The sequence below is a fragment of the Lynx canadensis genome, chromosome E2, assembly GCF_007474595.2.
Source record: "Lynx canadensis isolate LIC74 chromosome E2, mLynCan4.pri.v2, whole genome shotgun sequence".
NCBI classification, from domain to species: Eukaryota; Metazoa; Chordata; class Mammalia; order Carnivora; family Felidae; genus Lynx; species Lynx canadensis.
In genome coordinates, this window is record NC_044317.1 from 57,483,612 (window position 1) to 57,503,762 (window position 20,151).

At 46.4% G+C, this 20,151-nt stretch overlaps 1 protein-coding gene across 1 annotated transcript; it reads left to right on the forward strand.

Moving 5' to 3' along the window:
* The first annotated feature begins 286 nt into the window (after positions 1–286).
* DPRX (divergent-paired related homeobox) lies at positions 287–13,183 on the forward strand. The gene is made up of 4 exons (XM_030297379.1): positions 287–377; positions 602–724; positions 11,541–11,695; positions 12,794–13,183. The coding sequence occupies exons 1-4, from the start codon at positions 287–289 to the stop codon at positions 13,181–13,183; spliced, it is 759 nt and encodes a 252-aa protein (XP_030153239.1).
* The last annotated feature ends 6,968 nt before the right edge of the window (positions 13,184–20,151 follow it).

Sequence of the window (20,151 nt, forward strand, 5' to 3'; positions counted from 1 at the left end):
TTGTTGCCATCAACGACCCCTTCACTGACCTCAGCTGCATGGTCCACGTGTTGCAATGACCCCACCCAAGGCAAGCTCAGTGGCACAGTCAAGCCTTGTCATCAACGGAAAGCCCATGTCCATCTTCCAGGATCAAGAGTATCACATGGGGTGAACCCTGTGCTGAATAAGTTGTGGAGTCAGCCAGTGTCCTCACCGCCCTGGAGAAGGCTGGGGCTCACTTGAAGAGTGGAACTAAGAGGGTCATTATCTCTGCCCCATTTGCTGACACGCCTCATGCTTTGTAATGGGTGTGAACCATGAGAACGAGGACAGCTCCCTGAAGGTCGTCAGCAAGGCCTCCCTTACCACCAACTACTTGGCCCCTCCAGGCCAAGGTCATCCATGACAACTGTGGCATCGTGGAAGGACTCACGACCACAGTCCCTGCCGTCACAGCCGGCCAGAAGACCATGGACGGCCCCTCTGGGAAGCTGGGGCATAAGGAGGGAGGGGCTGCCCAGAATAACATCCCTGCTTCTGCAGGGACTGTCAAGGCTGTTGGCAGACTCATCCCTGGGCTGAATGGGAAGCTCGCTCATGACCTTCTGTGTCCCCACAGCCAGCGTGGGTCCTTCTGAAGCTGTTCAGTATGGCGACATCAGCAGGGTGGTGAAGTCAGCATCAGAGGGCCCCCTGCGGGGCATCCTGGGCAGCACAGAGCAGGCTGTCTCCTGCGTCTCCAGTAGGGACACCTGGTCTTCCACCTGTTGCCAGTTCTGGCACCACGTTAGGCTCCTTGCCTGGGACGATAGTAAATGTGACTGCAGTGTGGCCTCCAAGGCACAGAAGCCCTGGCCCGCCAGCCCCAGCAAGAGCTCAAAAGGAAGAGAGAGGCCCTCAGCTGCCCCAATTCAGTCACCCGACACAGAGAATCTCCCATCCTTGACATTGTCCGTCCCAGACGCCCTGGAGCAGGGGAGAGTCGTAGGGAGAGTCATACGGAGAGCTACCCGGTCGTGTGCTGTTAATACTGTACCCAGCCGAGGTAAATAAATAAAATATAAAAGATACAATAAGATACAAAATTAAATGAATAAAGTACAAAAGTAAAACAACAAACTTGTAGGGGCACCTGGGTGGCTCAGTTGGTTAAGCACCTCACTTAGGCTTGGGTCATGGTCTCACAGCTCATGGGTTCAAGCCCTGCATCGGGCTCTGTGCTGACAGCTCAGAGCCTGGAGCCTGCTTCAGATTCTGTGTCTCCCTCTCTCTCTGCCCCTCCCCCTCTTGTGCTCTGTCTCTCTAAAAAAATAAATAAAAAATATAAAAGACAAGGGTCGCCTGGGTGGCTCAGTCAGCTAAGCGTCGACTCTTGACTTCAGCTCAGGCCGTGATCTCACAGTTCGTGAGTTCGAGCCCCACATCGGGCTTCGTGCTGACAGTGCTGAGCCTGATTGGGATTCTCGCTCTCTCCCCCCTCTCTCTGCCCCTCCCTCATACTCTGTGTGTCTCTCAAAATAAGTAAACTTAAAATATATACATATATATGAGTATATAAAATATAAAATTAAATTTAAAATAAAAACAAAATATAAAATACAATAAAAATTTTAAATATGAAGTAAAATAAAGAAAACATAAAGTGTAGTGAAACCCCTAAAAAGGTATGAGCTACCTCAATAAAGATTTGGCATATAAAGATTATCTTTTCTTTTTTTTTTTTTTAAACATTTTTTTAAGTAATTTCTACACCCAACTTGGGACTTAAACTGATGACCCCGAGATCAAGAGCTGCACGCTCTTCCCACTGAGCCAGGCAGGTGCCCCCCTTCTTAAAAAAAAAAAAAAAAAAAAAAAAAACATGGGCACCTGGGTGGCTCAGTTTGTTGGTAATCTACTTCAGCTCAGGTCATGATCTCATGGTCTGTGAGTTCAAGCCCCGCATCGGGCTCTGTGCTGACAGCTCAGAGCCCGGAGCCTGCTTCAGATTCTGTGTCTCCCTCTCTCTCTCTGACCCTCCCCCGTTCATGCTCTGTCTCTCTCTCTCTCAAAAGTAAACATTAAAAAAAATTAGTAAATAAATCAATAAATAAAAGTGTCTTTAAACAAAGTTTTCTATAGCATTTGGGTCCTCCTGAGGTCAACCTATAGCAGTTGGCCCTTTCCCAAGAAAGGGTAAAAATTGTACCCAAGGACAGAAACAAGCAAGCTATGGCTTTAGCCCCTTGACTAGACTGATGGTAACAGCTTGAGGGAATGCATGCCGTTGTACCCCTGACAAGTGGACTTTATGTGACTTTCTTAGTGGCTTTTTTTTTGTATTGAGGTGAAATGCACTTAACATAAAATTAACCATTTTATTTTATTTTTAAAGTTTAGAGAGAGAGAGAGAGAGAGAGAGAGAACATGCGGAAAGGGGCAGAGAGAGAGGGAAAGAGAGAGAATCCCAAGCAAATTCTGTTTTCATGCCAAGTGGGACACATCATTCCCACGATGAAAGATTTCATGACCTGAGCCAAAATCAAGAGTCAGACACTTAACTGACTGAGCCATCCGGGTGCCCCAACTATTTTATTTTTAAGATTTTTTTTAAAAGCAATCTGTAGGGGTGCCTAGGTGGCTCAGTCGGTTGAGCATCCGACTTCGGCTCAGGTCATGATCTCACGGTTCGGTTGGTGAGTTCAAGCCCCGCGTCAGGCCCTGTGCTGACAGCTTGGGGCCTGGGGCCTGCTTCAGATTCTGTGTCTCCCTCCCTCTCTGCTCCTCCCCTGCTCACACTCTGTCTCTGTCTCAAAAATAAAGATTAAAAAAAAAAATCTTAAAAAAATTTTAAAAAATAAATAATAAAAAAAATAATAAAAAAATAAAAGCAATCTGTACCCCCAACGTAGAGCTCAAACTCACGACCCCAAAATCAAGAGTTGCACGCTCCACTGACTGGACCAGCCAAGCGCCCCCAAAATTAACCATTTTAAAGTCAACAACTCAGCAGTATTTAGTACACACAATGTCGTACAACCACCACCTGTATCTAGCTTCGAAACGCTTTCATTAACCCCCAAATAATCCCTGTGCTCATTACACACTTACTCTCCATTCTCTCTGCTGCCAGCCCATCTATCCATCAACCGATGAATAAGCCAATTATGGTATATCCATGCACTGGAGTCTAATTCAGCCACAGATACAAGGGTTCTGAAAACAACATGCTCAGTGAATACTAAGACGCAAGAGGTCATGTAGTGTATGATCCCATTATGTGAAATATCCCTACTAGGCAAATCCATAAAAAGAAAGCAGAACGGAGGCCCTTTTCAAAGTGGTTTCTGACACTACGAGATGAAACTATGGCTTATAAATTGTTGGTGTGTTGGATTCACCACTGAAGATGTATTCGTTGCCTCTCGGGTACATTATTTGTTACTCCAGTTCATCAGAGATGATGCTGATTATCGGATGATGATGATGTGATTATTTCTCATTATCCGATCATCATGTCTCATTAGGCGGATTTTTTTTTTTTTTTTTTTTAACTGCTGAAATGATAGGAAAGTTGGCTGGATGCTTTCCGGTCCAGAATACAAAACCCAAGACAAAAGGCAGGCAGAAATCTAGTTACAAGATGTAGGCTTACTAGAAGTACTGTTTCTAAAGTATCTTCATTTAGCCCCTTTATTTCAGTGTGTTTGTTTCTTTCTACGCAATGATCCCATGAAGTCGGGGTTTTCTTTGCTCACTTGCGGGCCCTCTGGCTCCCCCAACTGGACTTAGGGGCAATAGCACCTCGCTGGTCAAAATACTGCCTCTGACACTTACTGGTTACCGGATATTGGCCAAGTCGATTAACCTTGCCTTTTGTCTGTTTCCTCATCTGTAAAATGAGAGCAAGTGGATTAAATAACTAGGATATGCAGGTGCTTAGAAGGATGTCAGTCACAGACTAACCACTAAAGAACACCTAAGTGCTCCCCAAGCAACCAGAGACACCCTCCCAGACCCCATCACGGAGGTACCGTCACCTGGGAACTCGTGAGGTACGATAATCCTCAAGCCCCAGTCCAGCCTTGTTGAACCAGAAACACTGGGTGCTGGTCCCAGCAACCCCTGTTTTAGCAAATGCTCCAGGAGACCCTCAGAGACACTGATCTACAGCACAGCCCGGTTCCTCTGTGAAATGCAGACTCAGGCTCCAGTTTGGCAGAATCTGCATTTTCTTCTAGTTCCCCAGAGATGTGATGGACACATAGCATGAGGACGTTTCAAGTGTACGACTAGTTTCAACGCGACCGCGGCCAGAGTGGCATTTAAGACGTCCGTCCCATCACATCACCTACATTTCTTTTGTGGTGCGAACCCGTAAGATCCACCCCCTCGGCATCAAGTCTATAATACAGTATTAGGAGCTCTCATCACCATGCTGTGCATTACCAGAACCTGTTAGTTTTAGAGCTGGAAGTTCGTACCCTTGCATCACTATGTATTGATTCTGCTTAGTAAGCTCTCGGGTGATGCTGCTGCTGGGGTGTGGACGCCACATCAGACAGATGGCACAGGACTGGGGGGGCTCAAGGACCCAGGGATCGGATTAATGGATGGAGAGGGAAAGATATTAAGAGGTGGAGGGGTGGGACCAGGGTGTGGCTGTCGAGGGAGGTATTTAAGTCGAGATGCCTCATTTGCCAGCTCTTGTCACAGGAGCAGAGCATGGAAACCCATCTAGATCTCAGGATGTCAGACCCAGGGGTCCTTCCTAAAGGTAAGCCAGAGGGATGTGAACTGAAAGATAATATGTGAGGAGTCAGCTGAGAAGGATGGTGGAGGTGAGGCTATCTGGAGGTGAGGCTATCGGAGGACAAAACCAATCAGAGGGAAACCCAGTTCACTGTTGTTTTTTTAATGTTTATTGGGGGAGGGGGGGACAGAGAGCACAGAGGATAGAGGTCCTAAGCTGGCTCTGCCCTGACAGCAAAGAGCCTAACACAGGGTTTGAACTCACGAATCGTGAGATCATGACCTGAGCCAAAGTCGGATGCTCAGCGGATTGAGCCACCCAGGCTTCCCACCGCCCCCCAATTCTGCCTTTGAATTCCAAATCTTCCCCTGGTTACCTATGACATAATGCCTCTCATCCTTCAGAAATAGAGCCTCTGATCCCCACTGGGATGATTAAATGACACAATGGGAGCTTAGCCAAGAACTCTGGAAATCAGGGCTTGTGCTAAACCACTTTCAGGCACAATCAACCATTAAAATCTTAAAAAAAAATTTTTTTTAATGTTTTTGAGACAGAGAGAGACAGCATGAACGGGGGAGGGTCAGAGAAGGGGAGACACAGAATCTGAACCAGGCTACAGGCTCTGAGCTGTCAGCACAGAGCCCGACGCGAGGCTCAAACTCACAAACCACGAGATCACCACCTGAGCCGAAGTCGGATGCTTAACCGACTGAGCCACCAGGCGCCCCAAACACTAAAATCTTTTAAAGTGGCTACAACCTGGCATGCCAGGCTGGCTCAGCCAGTAGTGTGTGCAACTCTTGATCTCAGGGTTTTGAGTTCTGGCCCCACGTTTGGCGTAGAGATGTCTTCTTTAAAAAATAATAGAGTCGTAACAGCTAGAAGTCTCCATTTTAAAGATAACATTGATGGGGCACCTGGATGATCTCACGGTTTGTGGGTTTGACCCTGCGTCGGGCTCTGTGCTGACAGCTCAGAGCCTGGAGCCTGCTTCGGATTCTGCCTCCCTCTCTCTCTCTCTGCCCCTCCCCTGCTCACACTCGGTCTCTCTCTCAAAAATAAACATTTAAAAATAAATAAAAACAAAATAAAAAGTTAACGTTGCAGGGGATGATATGCTTGCTCCAAGCTCACAGCACAAAAACAGGAGCCCTAGAACCCTCTGTCATGAACGCTGGAGCCCAGTTCAATAAACTACACGTGTTGGCCACTGGTTCTCCAAAAATGGAGCACAGCACAGCCTCAAACCCATCATTTAGTCTCCCCGTGCCTCAGTTTCCCCATCTGTACCAACCACGTGGGGAAGTCAGAATCGAGTCAGCTGGTATTCACAAAGCACCCAGAAAAAGCGTCTGGCACGCTGCGAGGGTAAGGATGTTTGTTTTCGACGAATAATGGACACACATAACATCGTGTGAGTTTAAGGTGTGCAATGTGTTGATACATTTATGTATTTCAATACGATTAGCACCACAATGTTAGCTGACACCTCTATCACAACCCATAATTATCATTTTCTTTTCTGTGGCGACAACATTTAAGATCTGGTCACTCAGTGGGGCGCCTGCCTGACTCAGTCCGGTAAGCGTCCGACTCTTGGTTTCGGCTCAAGTCTTCATCTCAGGGTCATAAGATTGAGCTCTGTGTTGGGCTCCGCACTGGGCGGGCAGGTGCTTAAGATTCTCTCTGTCCCTCTACCGCTCAGGTTCGCACTCGCGCTCTCTCTCCCAAAACAAAAGATCTGGTCACTTAGCCATTTTTAAGTGTATAATATAGTACTGTTGACTCTAATCACTGTGCTGGGTATTCAATCTACAGAGCCCTTACTCATCTACTTGTCGCAAAAGTTTGCAACCTGTAACATCTCCCCAACCCACCCACCACTACCACTACCTGCACCGCCCACCCCCGTGCCTGGCAACCACCATGCTACGCTGTTTCTACAAGTTCATCTTTTATGGATTCCACATATACGTGGTACCATACGGTACCTGTCTTTTCTCGGATGTATTTCACTTCACATAACGCCCTCAAGGTCCATCCATGTTGTTGCAAATGGCGGGAATGAATGATATTCCATTCTGTCATATCCCTTTCATGTTTCTGACCCTCCCCCCCCCATCTTCTTTATCCATTTATGTTCTCCACTTTGTTTCGTTCTGTTAAGGAAACTTTGAATAGCGTTTCTTGATTGTAAGGTAGTCAAATGTAGCGTTGCTTCTTTCATGGTTTACTCATGTGTCGCATGTCGAAATCCTTCCCTGCTCAGAGGTCATAAAGATAAGTCTTCAGAAAGTGTCCTCAAATGGTTTTAAGCTGTGACTTTCTCACTGAAGCCCCTCGAGGCTCCCGTCCTCTCTCAGTAATTTGTAGGTATCTTGGGAGTTTGGGGCTGCTTTTGTGAATGTCGTCTTTCGCTTTTCCAATTTTGTTTCCAGCTGAACATGGCTGGTACAGAGAAATGTTATAGGTCTTCTAACTAGAAAAACTGCTTAACTCTCAATAGCTCTAAAAGCCCTTACCTGTGGAATTCTGTTGGCTTTTCTAGTAAATAAGATTACCTACAGAGAATCCGTTTTATCTCTTCCCTTCTGATCTTACATATTTTTTTTTCTTTCCTTATAATGGAACTAGATTACACTGTCACGGTGCTTATAGATGTCCCTTTCATGTTCCTGACTCCACAGAAATGCACATGTTTTTCCATTAAGTACAGTGTTTGCTAGAGGGATTTAATATATAACTTTCACAGAGCGTGGCAAGATGGCTTTGCGCCCTGATTTGCCAAGATCTTCTTTTTGGGGGTTACAAAGATCAACTTTATTGATGTGCAATTTATGATTAAAGTCTATCCATTTTTACGTGCACACTTAAAAGTAAGTTTTGACAAGTGTACATGCCTATGAACCGCCACCCCAGTGGAAACACAGAACATCTCCATCACCCTAAAACAGTTCACATCCTATTGTGGTCATCATCCCCCAACCCCGTCCCCACACACAACACGGGGACCACTAGCCTCAGGCACCATGTGATTTGCTTTCTTGCCCTACAGATTATCTTCGCTTGCCTAGTATTGCCTATAAATCAACATACAGAGTATGTGCTCTTCTGTGCGTGCCCCTGCCTTTGCCCAGCATGTTTTTGGGATACGTTCATGTTGTATGAGTGGCTCATTCTATTTTAGTGGAGAAGTACTATTCCATTGTATGAATACAACACAATTTGGCTATCCATTACTTGCTGTATGATGAATACTGTTGGGTTATCCCAAATTTTTGGCTACTATGAATAAAACTGGTAGGAACATTCACATACAAGCCTTCATGTGGTGTTTTTACTAGGAACAGAATTGTTAGGTCATTGAATTCTTTGTACATTCTGGATATGAATTTGACACATGTAGTATGAATATTTTCTTCCATTATGTACTCACCTCTTCTTTTCTTTTTAACATTTACTGTTGAGAGACAGAGCATGAGCAAGGGAGGGGCGGACACAAAAGGAGACACAGAATCCGAAGCAGGCTCCAGGTTCTAAGCTGTCAGCACAGAGCCCAACATGAGGCTCACAAACCATGAGATCATGACCTGAGCCGAAGTCGGAGGCTTAACCGAGCCACCCAGGTGCCCCATCGTCTATTTTCTCAACGCAGTCTTTTGAAGAGCAAACTTTTTCATCTTTGTAAACCCCAGTTCGATTTTTACTTTTATACTCTGTGCTGTTGACACCTTTGTCTGACCCAAGGTCTCAAAGATTTTCTCTGATGTTTTCTTCCAGAAGTTTTAGAGTTAGGCTTTATATTTATGTCTGAAATCTACTCGTAGCTCATTTTTTGCATATGGTTCAAGATAAAGGTTGAAGTTCATTCTTTTTCCTGTAAGGATATCCAGTTGACCGAATACCATTTGATTTCTTCTTTGTCCCATGTTTGATTCAGAAATGTGTTTAATCTCAGACACTGGAGGAGAGATGTTACAGTTATTTTTGTTACACATTTCTATCTTAACTCCTATGTTCAGAGAACATATTTTGTATGATTTAAATCATTTAAAATTTTTTCAGACTTGGTTTGGGGCCCAGCATATGCTCTATCCGGATGAATGTTCCATATGTACTGGAAAGAATACTTAATTTCTGCCATTGTTGGGTGTAGAGTCCTATAAATATAAATAATCAAGTTGGCTCCTAAGATTTTTACTTTTAACAGCTTTATTGAGATATAGTTGGCATATAATAAACTTCACATATTTAACCTGTACAGTCTGATAAGCTCTGATAAATATCCTATCCTTTGAGATAAAACATACTTACTCTTGATGTATTTATTTAAAATAGCAATGTTGGGTTCAGTTAACGTATTTTAAGGACTTTTGAAACTATTTTCATAAGTGAACTTGGCCTATATTCATCTTTTCCTTTTTTCTGTTTTTTATTTATCTTGTCTTATTGTGCTTAACAAGTATGGAGTCAAGGCCACAATGACCTGAGGACATCAGGTGGATGACTTTGAAAGGGATCCGAGGAAATGGAGGATAAATAGATCTATGCATTGTGTTGATTGCGGAGATAATTTCATGAGCGTGTCAGTATACGTATATCAAAATTTACTGAGATTGCACACTTTAAATACGTAGTTTAGTATACGTCAACTCTATCTCAATAAAATGGTTAAAAATGCATAGTGGAGTTCAGTCCGGGGTCTCGTGAGGTTGTTGTAATCAAGCTGTCAACAAGGAATGCAGTCATCTAAGACTTCACTGAGCCTGGAGGACTGATCCACTTCCAAGAGAGCTCGTTCACAAAGCTGTTGGCTAAAGGCCTCAGCTCCTCACTGACTTTCCTCTGGAGACCTCAGATCCTTGCCAAGAGGGCCTTGCCGTAGGGATGTTCCATATGGCTTCCCCTGGAACAAGTGATCCAAAAGAGAGAAAGTGTCCAAGACAGAAGGCACAGAGACTTTCATAAGCTCAGAAGTGACATCTCATGGTATTTTCTGTAAGCTGACCAAGTCGGGTACCATGTTGGATGGGAAGTACACAAAGGTGTTAACACCAGGAGGTGAGGACCATGTTGAAAGCACCATGTGCATGGGAGAATGACATCGATATACTGTGTGTGAGATTCAGTGCGTTCCTTGAAGCCTCATGATATGTTAAGTCCTGCATTTCAGACATGACCTAATTGAATCCTCAGTAGCCTTGTGAGAGAGGGACTTTAGTCATCTCCAACTACACTTGAAACTTCTGAACCCTGAAGGAGCAAACACACGTGTTAAAGGTCAGTGCCATGCTGGGACTCAAAGCTGGGACTCCTGGAGACTCTGTCTCATTGTCTGTCACTGGATGCCCTCATCCCAAATCTATTGTCTCACGGAAATATCAGTCCAGATGCTAGAGAACCAGTGACCCCTACAATTGTCTATTCTTCTGATAACCTGTTGAGCTCAAGGAACCCAGAAGCGCTAGATGCTACAGGAACCAGATGACCCCCACACTCTGTCCACCTCCCTGATAGGACCCTGTATGACCTGTTCCCTGAAACACTGATTTCTCAACACCTCTCCACTCATCTTCTCTATGCAATACTCATCTCTTCATCGCTCCTCGGGGATTGTTCCCTCTGTCTGCATTTCCCTTCCTGAAAGGAAGTACATGGCTCACTCCCTCACCTCATCCAGACAGACCTTCGCTCACTGGTCATTAAAACTAACCCCCCCCCACACACACACACACAAATTCCTTATCCCCTGTTCTGAATTTTGCTTCTCTATAGAGTACTTAGCACTACGTAAAGTACTGTGTATTTTAACACTTTTAGTTTGTGTATATCTGTGTCTTCACTAATGTAATCCATGAAAGTAACCATGTTTTATTATTATTAATCGACTATTTTTGGAGCAGTATTAGTTTCACAGCAAAATTGAGCAGAAGGTACACAGATTGCCCTTATACCTGTCCACCCCTCCCCCCACACACACAATCTAGGAGTCGACACACAAGGGATCCTTTTTTTAATTGCTATTTTAGAGAGAGAGAAAACGTGAACAGGGGAGTTGGCAGAGGGAGAGAGAGAGAATCCCAAGCAGTCTCCACACTGAGTGCAATCCTAGCACCCTGAGATCATGACCTGAGCCAAAATCAAGAGTCGGATGCTCAACTGACTGAGCCACCCAGGAGCCACAATATCTTTATTTAAATAACCCTCTCCAGGGGCACCTCACTGGCTCAGTCAGTAGAGCATGCAACTCTTGACCTCAGGGCTGTAACTTCAAGCTGACATTTGGTGTAGAGATTACTTAAAAACAAAATCCTTGGTGCACCTGGGTGGCTTAGTCAGTGAAGCGTCCAACTTGGGCTCAGGTCGTGATCTCGCAGTTTGTGAGTTCGAGCCCCGCGTCAGGCTCTGTGCTGACAGCTCAGAGCCTGGAGCCTGCTTTGGATTCTGTGTCTCCCTCTCTCTGCCCCTCCCCTGCTCACACCTCTCCTCTCTCTCTCTCTCTCTCTCTCTCTCTCTCTCTCTCTGTCTCTCAAAAGTAAACGTTAACAACAACAAAAAAATCTTTTTAAATATATATAGTGCTTTCCTATGCTGAGTATATGGAAGACCAGCTGTGACAAAATGAAGCTTAGGAAACAGAACCAGAAAGTCATTCACGCCATGCATACATATCTGGGACTCTCAGTCACCTGACTGAGAGCCAAGCCTGACCTCTGTGCACAGGGAGGAGGAGTTCCGGTGTTTGAGGAAGGGAAGTGCCTTACACCTGTGTCTTAGAGTTGTGGAAACACTTCATCTGTACCTTTGTCTCCTCCCCTCCCAGGAAAGCACCAGAAGCATTCACATAGGAAACGAACAATGTTCACTGAGGACCAACTGGAAGCCTTGGAATTCTTGTTCAGTCAGAACCCTTACCCCCCACCCAGCCTGCAGAAGGAGATGGCCTTGAAACTGGGGATCCACCCGACAGTACTCCAGGTTGGAAAATAAAGCCTCACCTTGCCAAGCCACCTCCCCGGAATACCCTGAATTCAGAGACCCTAGGATAATTCCTGAAGCTTAATACCACTCTGGTCTCCAAGATTCCAAAGACCCAGACTCTTACCCCCAAACCCTCCCTCCCAACCCCTAGAGCAAAGATCAGCAAATCTTTTCTCCGTAGAGGGCCAGGCAGGAAATAGTTTAGACTCTGTGGGCTGTGTCACGTCTGCCAAAATTATTCAGCTCTGCAGGGACAGTGTGAAAGCAGCCATCAACAATAAGTAAATGAATGGGTGTGCCTGCATTCCCATAAAATTTTATAGACACACATTCGAAGTTTATATAATTTTCACAGGTCACAAATATTCTTATTGTGCTTTTTTTCCCCTCTTTTTCTGTCAACCATTTAAAGATGTGACACCTGTTCTTAGGGGCACCTGGCTGGCTCAGTCAGAAGAGCATGCAACTCTTGATCTAGGGATGGTGAGTTCAAGCCCTAAGATGGGTGTAGGGATTACTTAAATGAATAAATAAAAACTTAAAAAAAAAAAACACAAACAACGCTGTTCTTAGTTTATGCACCATACAAAAACACGGTTGCAGGTAAAAATTGGCCCATGAGCCTCAGTGTGCTGACATCAGTCTCTCCTGCTCTGGGTGTTTTGATCCCTGCCTCACTTTTTCTTTTTTTTATATATTCATTATTGAGAGACAGAGCATGAGCATGAGCATGGGAGGGGCAGAGAGAGGGGGAGACACAGAATCCGAAGCAGGCTCCAGGTTCCGAGCTGTCAGCACAGAGCCTGACGCGGGGTTCGAACCCACAAGCAGTGAGATCGTGACCTGAGCCGAAGTCAGACGCCCAACCGACTGAGCCACCCAGGTGCCCCCCTTGCCTCACTTTCTGTCCCCACCACCTCTCATTCCTGCTCCCTTTCACATATGTCGGGAGAGTTTGCAGCTATAGGATCTGAGAAGCAGAGTTGCACAACTAGCTGGGCTCACCTAGCACTGTCCATGGTATCGGGTAAAATGAAAACATGTGGACTCTCTTTTGGATTCACCAACCAGTTGCTCCACTCTTTTCCTCCTTAGGTTTGGTTCAAGAACCACAGAGCAAAACTCAAGAAAGCCCAATACAAGCACATGCAGCAAAAACCAGAACCTGCACAAGAGCATGTAGCTGGGGTGGACCTCAAGACCAGCTCTTCCAAGAGAAACATGGCTACATCTCCAGGATTCTCTCATGGTGCCTACCCTGCGTCCCTGGTTTACACAGATCATCCAATACCTTCCTTCCAACTCCGCATATGCCCCAATTTGAAGGCTCTCCCAGACCATTCCATTGGCCACAAAATAGTCCACTTTGGCTGCTGTCAAGATCCTAATATCTACTCCCTTTGTCCCATTTTGGAATCACAGATTCTTTCTGCAAGTTTCACTGCTAATCCCTTTGGTTCTACATCACCACAAAGAGCCTTATGAGAGAAGCCAGACACAAAACGTTACATATTGTCATTTGCAACGATGCCCAAACAAGGGACAGATATGAGATCTACACAACCTGGACGCATTTCAAAACCATGATGCTCCATGAAAAGAAAAAAAAAGACACAAAAATGCCCGTGTGGTGGAATTAAGCAGAAAGAGGCAGTAAAACTTACTGGGGATGGTGATGTTTCATGTCTGTATTAGGATGGAGCCTACCTGAATGTATAAAGTCATCAGAAGACACAGAAGTGTGATACTATGTACATCACACAAAAAAAACAGTCAGGACAGCATGGAGACATCAGCTAATGCCATGATGGTCATCATTTTGCAATACGTAAACGTAACAAATCAACATCTTGGTGTACACCTTAAACTTGCACAATGTTATGTATCAATTGTATCTCAGTAAAGCTGGAGGAAAAAATGTTTTCATTATATCTCAATAAAGATATACATATATACATAATGGGACTACTAAGGACAGTTATCTTTTTTCCTGGTTCTTCTGTCTTGATTTTGTGATTTTGTCTTTTCTTCATCATTGTTCCGCTAATAAGATTTAGCCAATGTCAGTAAGTGGGAAGTTGGTTATTTTTCTTTCTAGTTTTCCTTTTTATTTATTTATTTTTTTGGTCACCTCCCCAGCCATTATTTTATGTCCTGAACACCCAAATATCTCCAGTCCCCCAATCCTCTCCAATTTTTCTCTTCTTTTCTTTTTTTTCTTTTTTGCTTCTCCCTCTACTAAGACAATGGAAACGCCACAAGCCCTTCCAAGGAAATTCTCAGGCCTTCTTCCTTCCTAACCACTCTCTCCCTGTGCTTGTAGCATCTGCGAATGAGCCAAAGACGATCCCATTCACCGTGTGCTTTGTCAGGAACATGTAAGATTCTGAGCCTGTGGGATTATGCACTTGTTACCTGTCAGACCTGGCCTTGGTGCTCCCATGCAGGAAGATGCCCATAAGGCTGTGCACCTGTCCCACAAAGGTGTCCTCAGGTTGTGCAGGGGCAGCGTTGGGGTTCTGGCATCTCTGGTCCATCCTGAGCTTCAGAACCTGGGTGGCCTCAGAGCGGGCCAGTGGCCAAGCCAACTGCTCCGCACTTTCCACTGTGCACTCCTCACGAACCAGCACCTTACAGACAGATGTAATGCTGGGGGCGGGGCTTTAAGAGGATTGCAGTCTCTCTCCCTCTCGTTCTCTTCCGGCCAGAGGCAACCACTCCAGCGTGTGCTGTGGTCCGAGGGGATACACAGCCTCCCCTGCTAAGCCATCGACGACACCCCCGACCCCAGAAGGCTGCTTTGACTTTCGCCTGGTCGTACACTTCACGTGATTGAATCATCCTATGGGAACCCTTCTGTGTGGCTTCCTTCACTCAAGTGCCATCGATGAAACTCATGCACATTGTGGACAGCACGCTGTTGAACCCAAGAAATCCTGGTGTAACACAGTGGTTCTCAACCAGGGGCAGGTGCCGCGCACCTGGTGACATCTGGCAGCACCTGGAGACACTTTTGGCTGACGCCGGAGGGGGGAGGCGGGTGCCACTGGCATGTACCCAAGTGCATCCTGAGCAGCTCAGTTTGTGGGTCAGACCCCTCCAGGAAGAGTTATCCGGCCCCAAGTGACAATAGTGCCAGGTTGAGAAGCTCTGGGACAGCCTGGCAGACTGAATCTGGACAGGAGCAAGAACATATCTGAGAGCTCCGACCCATAACCGGGAACCGAAACCCCAAGTTGTGTAGCCATCAGCCCAGAAGGGCTGGATCAGATTAATGACCGAGCGCTCCCCTAATCTTTGCCCGGACCCTCACCTTCACCTTTGGACCAACCAGACAAAGCCAAACATGCCCCCCCTACCCAACCACAAAGGGTGTCCCTGCTTCCTGTGTCAACCAGTCTCCAATCAGGGCACTTTTTTCTTCTCTAAAGCTGTCAGCTCCCTGGCTTGACAAACTCAGTCGATTATCGACAGGGGTGGTCTCACTACAGCAAGAATAAATATTTGCCACTCTAGAAAACAGTGTGGAAGTTCCTCAAAAAATTGAAAATAGAACTACACTATGACCCAGCAAGTGCACTACTAGGTATTTATCCAGAGGATACAGGAGTGCTGATTTGAAAGGACACATACACCCCAATGGTTATAGCAGAGCTATCGACAATAGCCAAAGTATGGAAAGAGCCCAAATGTCCATCGATGGATGAATGGATAAAGAAGATGTGGCCTATATATACAATGGAGCATTACTCGGCAACCAAAAAGAATGAAATCTTGCCATTTGCAACAACCTGGATGGAACTGGAGGGTATTATGCTAAGCAAAAAAAGTCAGTCAGAGAAAGACATATCACATGACCTCACTCATACATGGAATTTGAGAAACTTAACCGATGAACATATGGGGAAGGGAAGAAAAATGAGATAAAAACAGAGAGGGAGGCAAGGGCACCGGGGTGGCTCAGTCGGTTAAACCTCCGACTTCGGCTCAGGTCATAATCTCACGGTTTGTGAGTTCAAGCCCCGCATCGGGCTCTGCACTGACAGCTCAGAGCCTGGAGCCTGCTTCAGATCCTGTGTCTCCCTCTCTCTGCCCCTCCCCTGCTCGTGCTCTCTCAAAAATAAATAAACATTAAAAAAAAGGGGGGGGGCGTCTGGGTGGCTCAGTTGGTTGAGTGACCAATTTTGGCTCAGATCATGATCTCACAGTCCCTGAGTTCGAGCCCCGCGTTGGGTTCTGTGCTGACAGCTCAGAGCCTGGAACCTGCTTCAGATTCTGTGTCTCCCCCTCTCTCTGTCTGCCTCTCCCCTGCTCATGCTCTGTGTCTCTCTCTCTCAATAATAAATAAACATTAAAAAAATTTTTAATGTTTATTCATTTTCTGAGAGAGAGAGAGAGAGACAGAGTGTAAGGGAGGGGCAGAGAGAGAGGGAGACACAGAATCCAAAGCAGGCTCCAGACTCTGAGCTGTCAGCACAGAGCCTGACGTGGGGCTCAAACCCATGAACTGAGAGATCATGACCTGAGCAGAAGTCAGACACCCAACCGACTCAGGCGCCCCAAACGTTAAAAGATTAAAAAAAAAACAAAAAACAAAAACAGAGAAAGAGGCAAACCATAAGAGACTCTTAAATACAGAGAACAAACTGAGGGTTGATGGGGGGAGGGGAAAAAGGGTGATGGGCATTAAGGAGGGTACTGGTTGGGATGAGCACTGGGTATTGTATGTAAATGATGAATCTCTGGGTTCTACTACTGAAGCCAAGACTACACTGTATGTTAACTAACCTGAGAATTAAAAGAATAAATATTTGAATATTTACTCATTCTCATTTGGGAGTGATCTTCATTGATTTCTGCAAACCTGATACCCAGGCCATATTTAAATTTCTCAAAACAGGGGCACCTGGCTGGCTCAGTCAGTAGAGCATGTGATGCTTGTTCTCAGGGTCGTGAGTTCAAGCCCCCACAGTGGGTGCAGAGATCACTTAAAAAAAAGTCTTTAATTTCTCAAAATACCTTGTCAACGCGGGTTGTTGGAATCAGCATCCCAGCAACAACCACACAGCGGAGGCTACCGAAGGACGTTACCTAATTCCTCCACCCCTCCCACAGTTATCAGGGAGATAATGGTCTCCTTGTAAGAATATTTCCTCATCGATTATCACAAACAAAATAGCGATAGCTGAGGAAGAAGTGGACTCAATCTTTTCTTGGTCGGAATAAAGAACTCAAGGGTGCTTGGGTGGCTCAGTCAGAGGACCACGAGACTCTTCATCTCTAGGTCGTGAGTTCGGGCCCCAAGTTGGGTGTAGCTATTAAATAAATAAACTTAAAAAAAAAAAAAAAGAAGAGCTCTATGTCCTTGTTTATTCCAACAACAACAAAAAATGAGTCTACCTATTCTTTTGGGGTAATTTTTTTTTCAGTTTCCCATGGGTTTTTAAACTTTTATGATTTTTTTTAATGTTTATTTTTGAGAGACAGAGACAGAGCATGAGCGGGGGAGGGGCAGAGAGAGAGGGAGACACGGAATCTGAAGCAGGCTCCAGACTGTCAGCACAAAGCTCAACGTGGGGCTCGATCATGACCTGAGCCGAAGTCGGGCGCTTGACTGATTGAGCTACCCAGGTGCCCCATCTATTTATTTTTTGAGAGACAGAGACAGCAAGCCGGGGGGGAGGGGCAGAGAGAGAGGGAGAGAGGAATCCCAAGCAGGATCTGAGCTTTCAGCACGGAGGGCCCAATGTGGGGCTCCAACTCACGAACCATGAGATCATGACCTGAGCCAAAACCAAGAGTCGGTCACTTAACCGACTGTGCCCCACCGACCATGGATTTTTTATTAAGTTTAATTCCCCTCTTCTTTCTAATGTTCATTTTTGAGAGAGAGACACACACAGAGCCGGAGTGGGGGAGGGGTGGAGAGAAACGGAGACAGAATCTGAAGCAGGCTCCAGCCTCTGAACTGTCAGCACAGAGCCTGACACGGGCCTCGAACCCACAAACTGCGAGATCATGACCTGAGCCGAAGTGGGACGCTTTACCCACTGAGCCACCCAGGCACCCCTGGATTTTTTAATATGCCCTTAAGAGTGCAGAGCATCCATTGATTGCCTGGGACGTCACTCCAGAGTGCAAGTTTTACATGATCAGGAACTTCCTTGTGCTTGTGCCCCATCCCAGTTTGCAGAACAGACCCCTTCACCAAGTTTTCCAAAACGTTCATGAAAGAAAGAAACAAGAGGAGAGGGAGACTGGTTGATTCGTCCGACGGCTTTCTAGAGCCTTGGGATAAGAAGCCTCACTTAGATCTAAGCCCCTCCCACCACGTACCAGCCCAGCGTGGCCCAAACCTGCCCACAGGACTAGAAGCACCTGGGGAACTCGCAAAGCCCAGGTTGCAGGAATGCAGGGCGTGTGGTCCCCAGAAGCGGACGAAAGTCTACCCAGGACTGCATTTAAACAAGGCTCAAAGCGCAGGAGAGACACCAAAGCCTGAATGGTCCGGAGGGGTGCACCTCTTGAGAAGAGTTGGAGAATCCCCAGAGCAAGTTCCCAGGGTGAGCCGCAGGGGAGGGCTGGGGCAGCGGGTGCTGGAGGCCGAGGGCTGGAGCCCACCCGGGTGCGTGCCAGACTGGGAACCCCGGGTTGGGGGTGGGGGGAAGGGGTTCCATTCCCAGCCCCAGGGGTAGGGATACTCGGAGACCCCGAAGCTGGGTTTGCAGCCTGCCTTCTCCCCTGGCCACCGATGAACGGGGGAGACTGTCTCCACTGTGGGGACCTGCTTGCCCTATTACCGTGTGTGCTCGGAGGGCATCTGCACCACCCCAGCTGGAACCCCCGTTCATCTCCACTCATTGTTTGCCTGTGGCTGAACTTCCCCAAAAACGGAAGCACAACATGTGAGCGTGTGTGTGTGTGCGCGCGCGCGCGCGTGTGAGACTTCTTCCGTGCACGACTTCACTGCTGAGATCCATTCATGTTCAAGTGAGCACAGTATTTAACATCTTTTAAAAAGAGACTTCGGTAGGGGCGCCTGGGTGGCGCAGTCGGTTAGGCGTCCGACTTCAGCCAGGTCACGATCTCGCGGTCCGTGAGTTCGAGCCCCGCGTCAGGCTCTGGGCTGATGGCTCAGAGCCTGGAGCCTGTTTCCAGTTCTGTGTCTCCCTCTCTCTCTGCCCCTCCCCCGTTCATGCTCTGTCTCTCTCTGTCCCAAAAATAAATAAACGTTGAAAAAAAAAAAAAAAAAAAAAAAAGACTTCGGTAGGGGCGCCTGGGTGGCGCAGTCGGTTAGGCGTCCGACTTCAGCCAGGTCACGATCTCGCGGTCCATGAGTTCGAGCCCCGCGTCGGGCTCTGGGCTGATGGCTCAGAGCCTGGAGCCTGTTTCCGATTCTGTGTCTCCCTCTCTCTCTGCCCCTCCCCCGTTCATGCTCTGTCTCTCTCTGTCCCAAAAATAAATAAAAACGTTGAGAAAAAAAAATTTATAAAAAAAAGAGACTTCGGTAGGGGCACCTGGCTGGCTCAGTCAGTCGAGCATGTGACTCGTGGATCTCACGGTCCTGAGGTGGAGCCCCATGTTGGAGGTAGAGTTTACTTTAAGTAAAAATTAAGGGGCGCCTGGGTGGCTCAGTTGGTTGAGCGTCCAGAGCCTGGAGCCTACTTTGGATTCTGTGTCTCCCCCTCTCTCTTCCCCTCCCATGCTCATGCTCTGTCTCTCTCTGTCTCAAAATTAAATATTAAGAAAAAAGGTTTTTTTTAATTAAAATCTTTTTTTTTAATTTTTTTTTAACGTTTATTTATTTTTTTGAGACAGAGAGAGACAGAGCATGAGCAGGGGAGGAGCAGAGAGAGAGGGAGATACAGAATCCGAAATAGGCTCCAGGCTCTGAGCTGTCAGCACAGAGCCCGACGCGGGGCTCGAACTCACGGACCGTGAGATCATGACCTGAGCCGAAGTCGGCCGCTTAACCGACTGAGCCACCCGGGTGCCCCCCAAAGCACCTTCTTAAAACTGTGGTTGAAGTCAACATCCAAGTAATAATGTGTCAGGGCTTACAAACACATGGAAACATATTCAATCGTTCCTTCCACAATTACTGAATAGATAGCTTCTGCTTGTAAGAAGCTAATAGAATGGTGAATCACTAATAGAATAGTGTAACTGGTGAGGCAATACGATTCATACAGGAATTAAATCTGTCACAAAGTAAGCTTTCAAGGAATATTCTAGAAAAGAAAAGGAAGGCAAGAATGGCTTCCTAGTGTCCTCAGAATAGAGCCCTTTTTTTACATCCAATCCTGCTCTATCCCTTTCTACCACCTTTTTTTTTTAATTTTTTAAAATGTATTTATTGATTTATTGAGAGAGAGAGAGTAGGGGGAGGGGCAGAGAGAGACAGAATCCCAACCAGGCTCCACACTGTCAGTGCAGAGCCCGACACCCGGTGA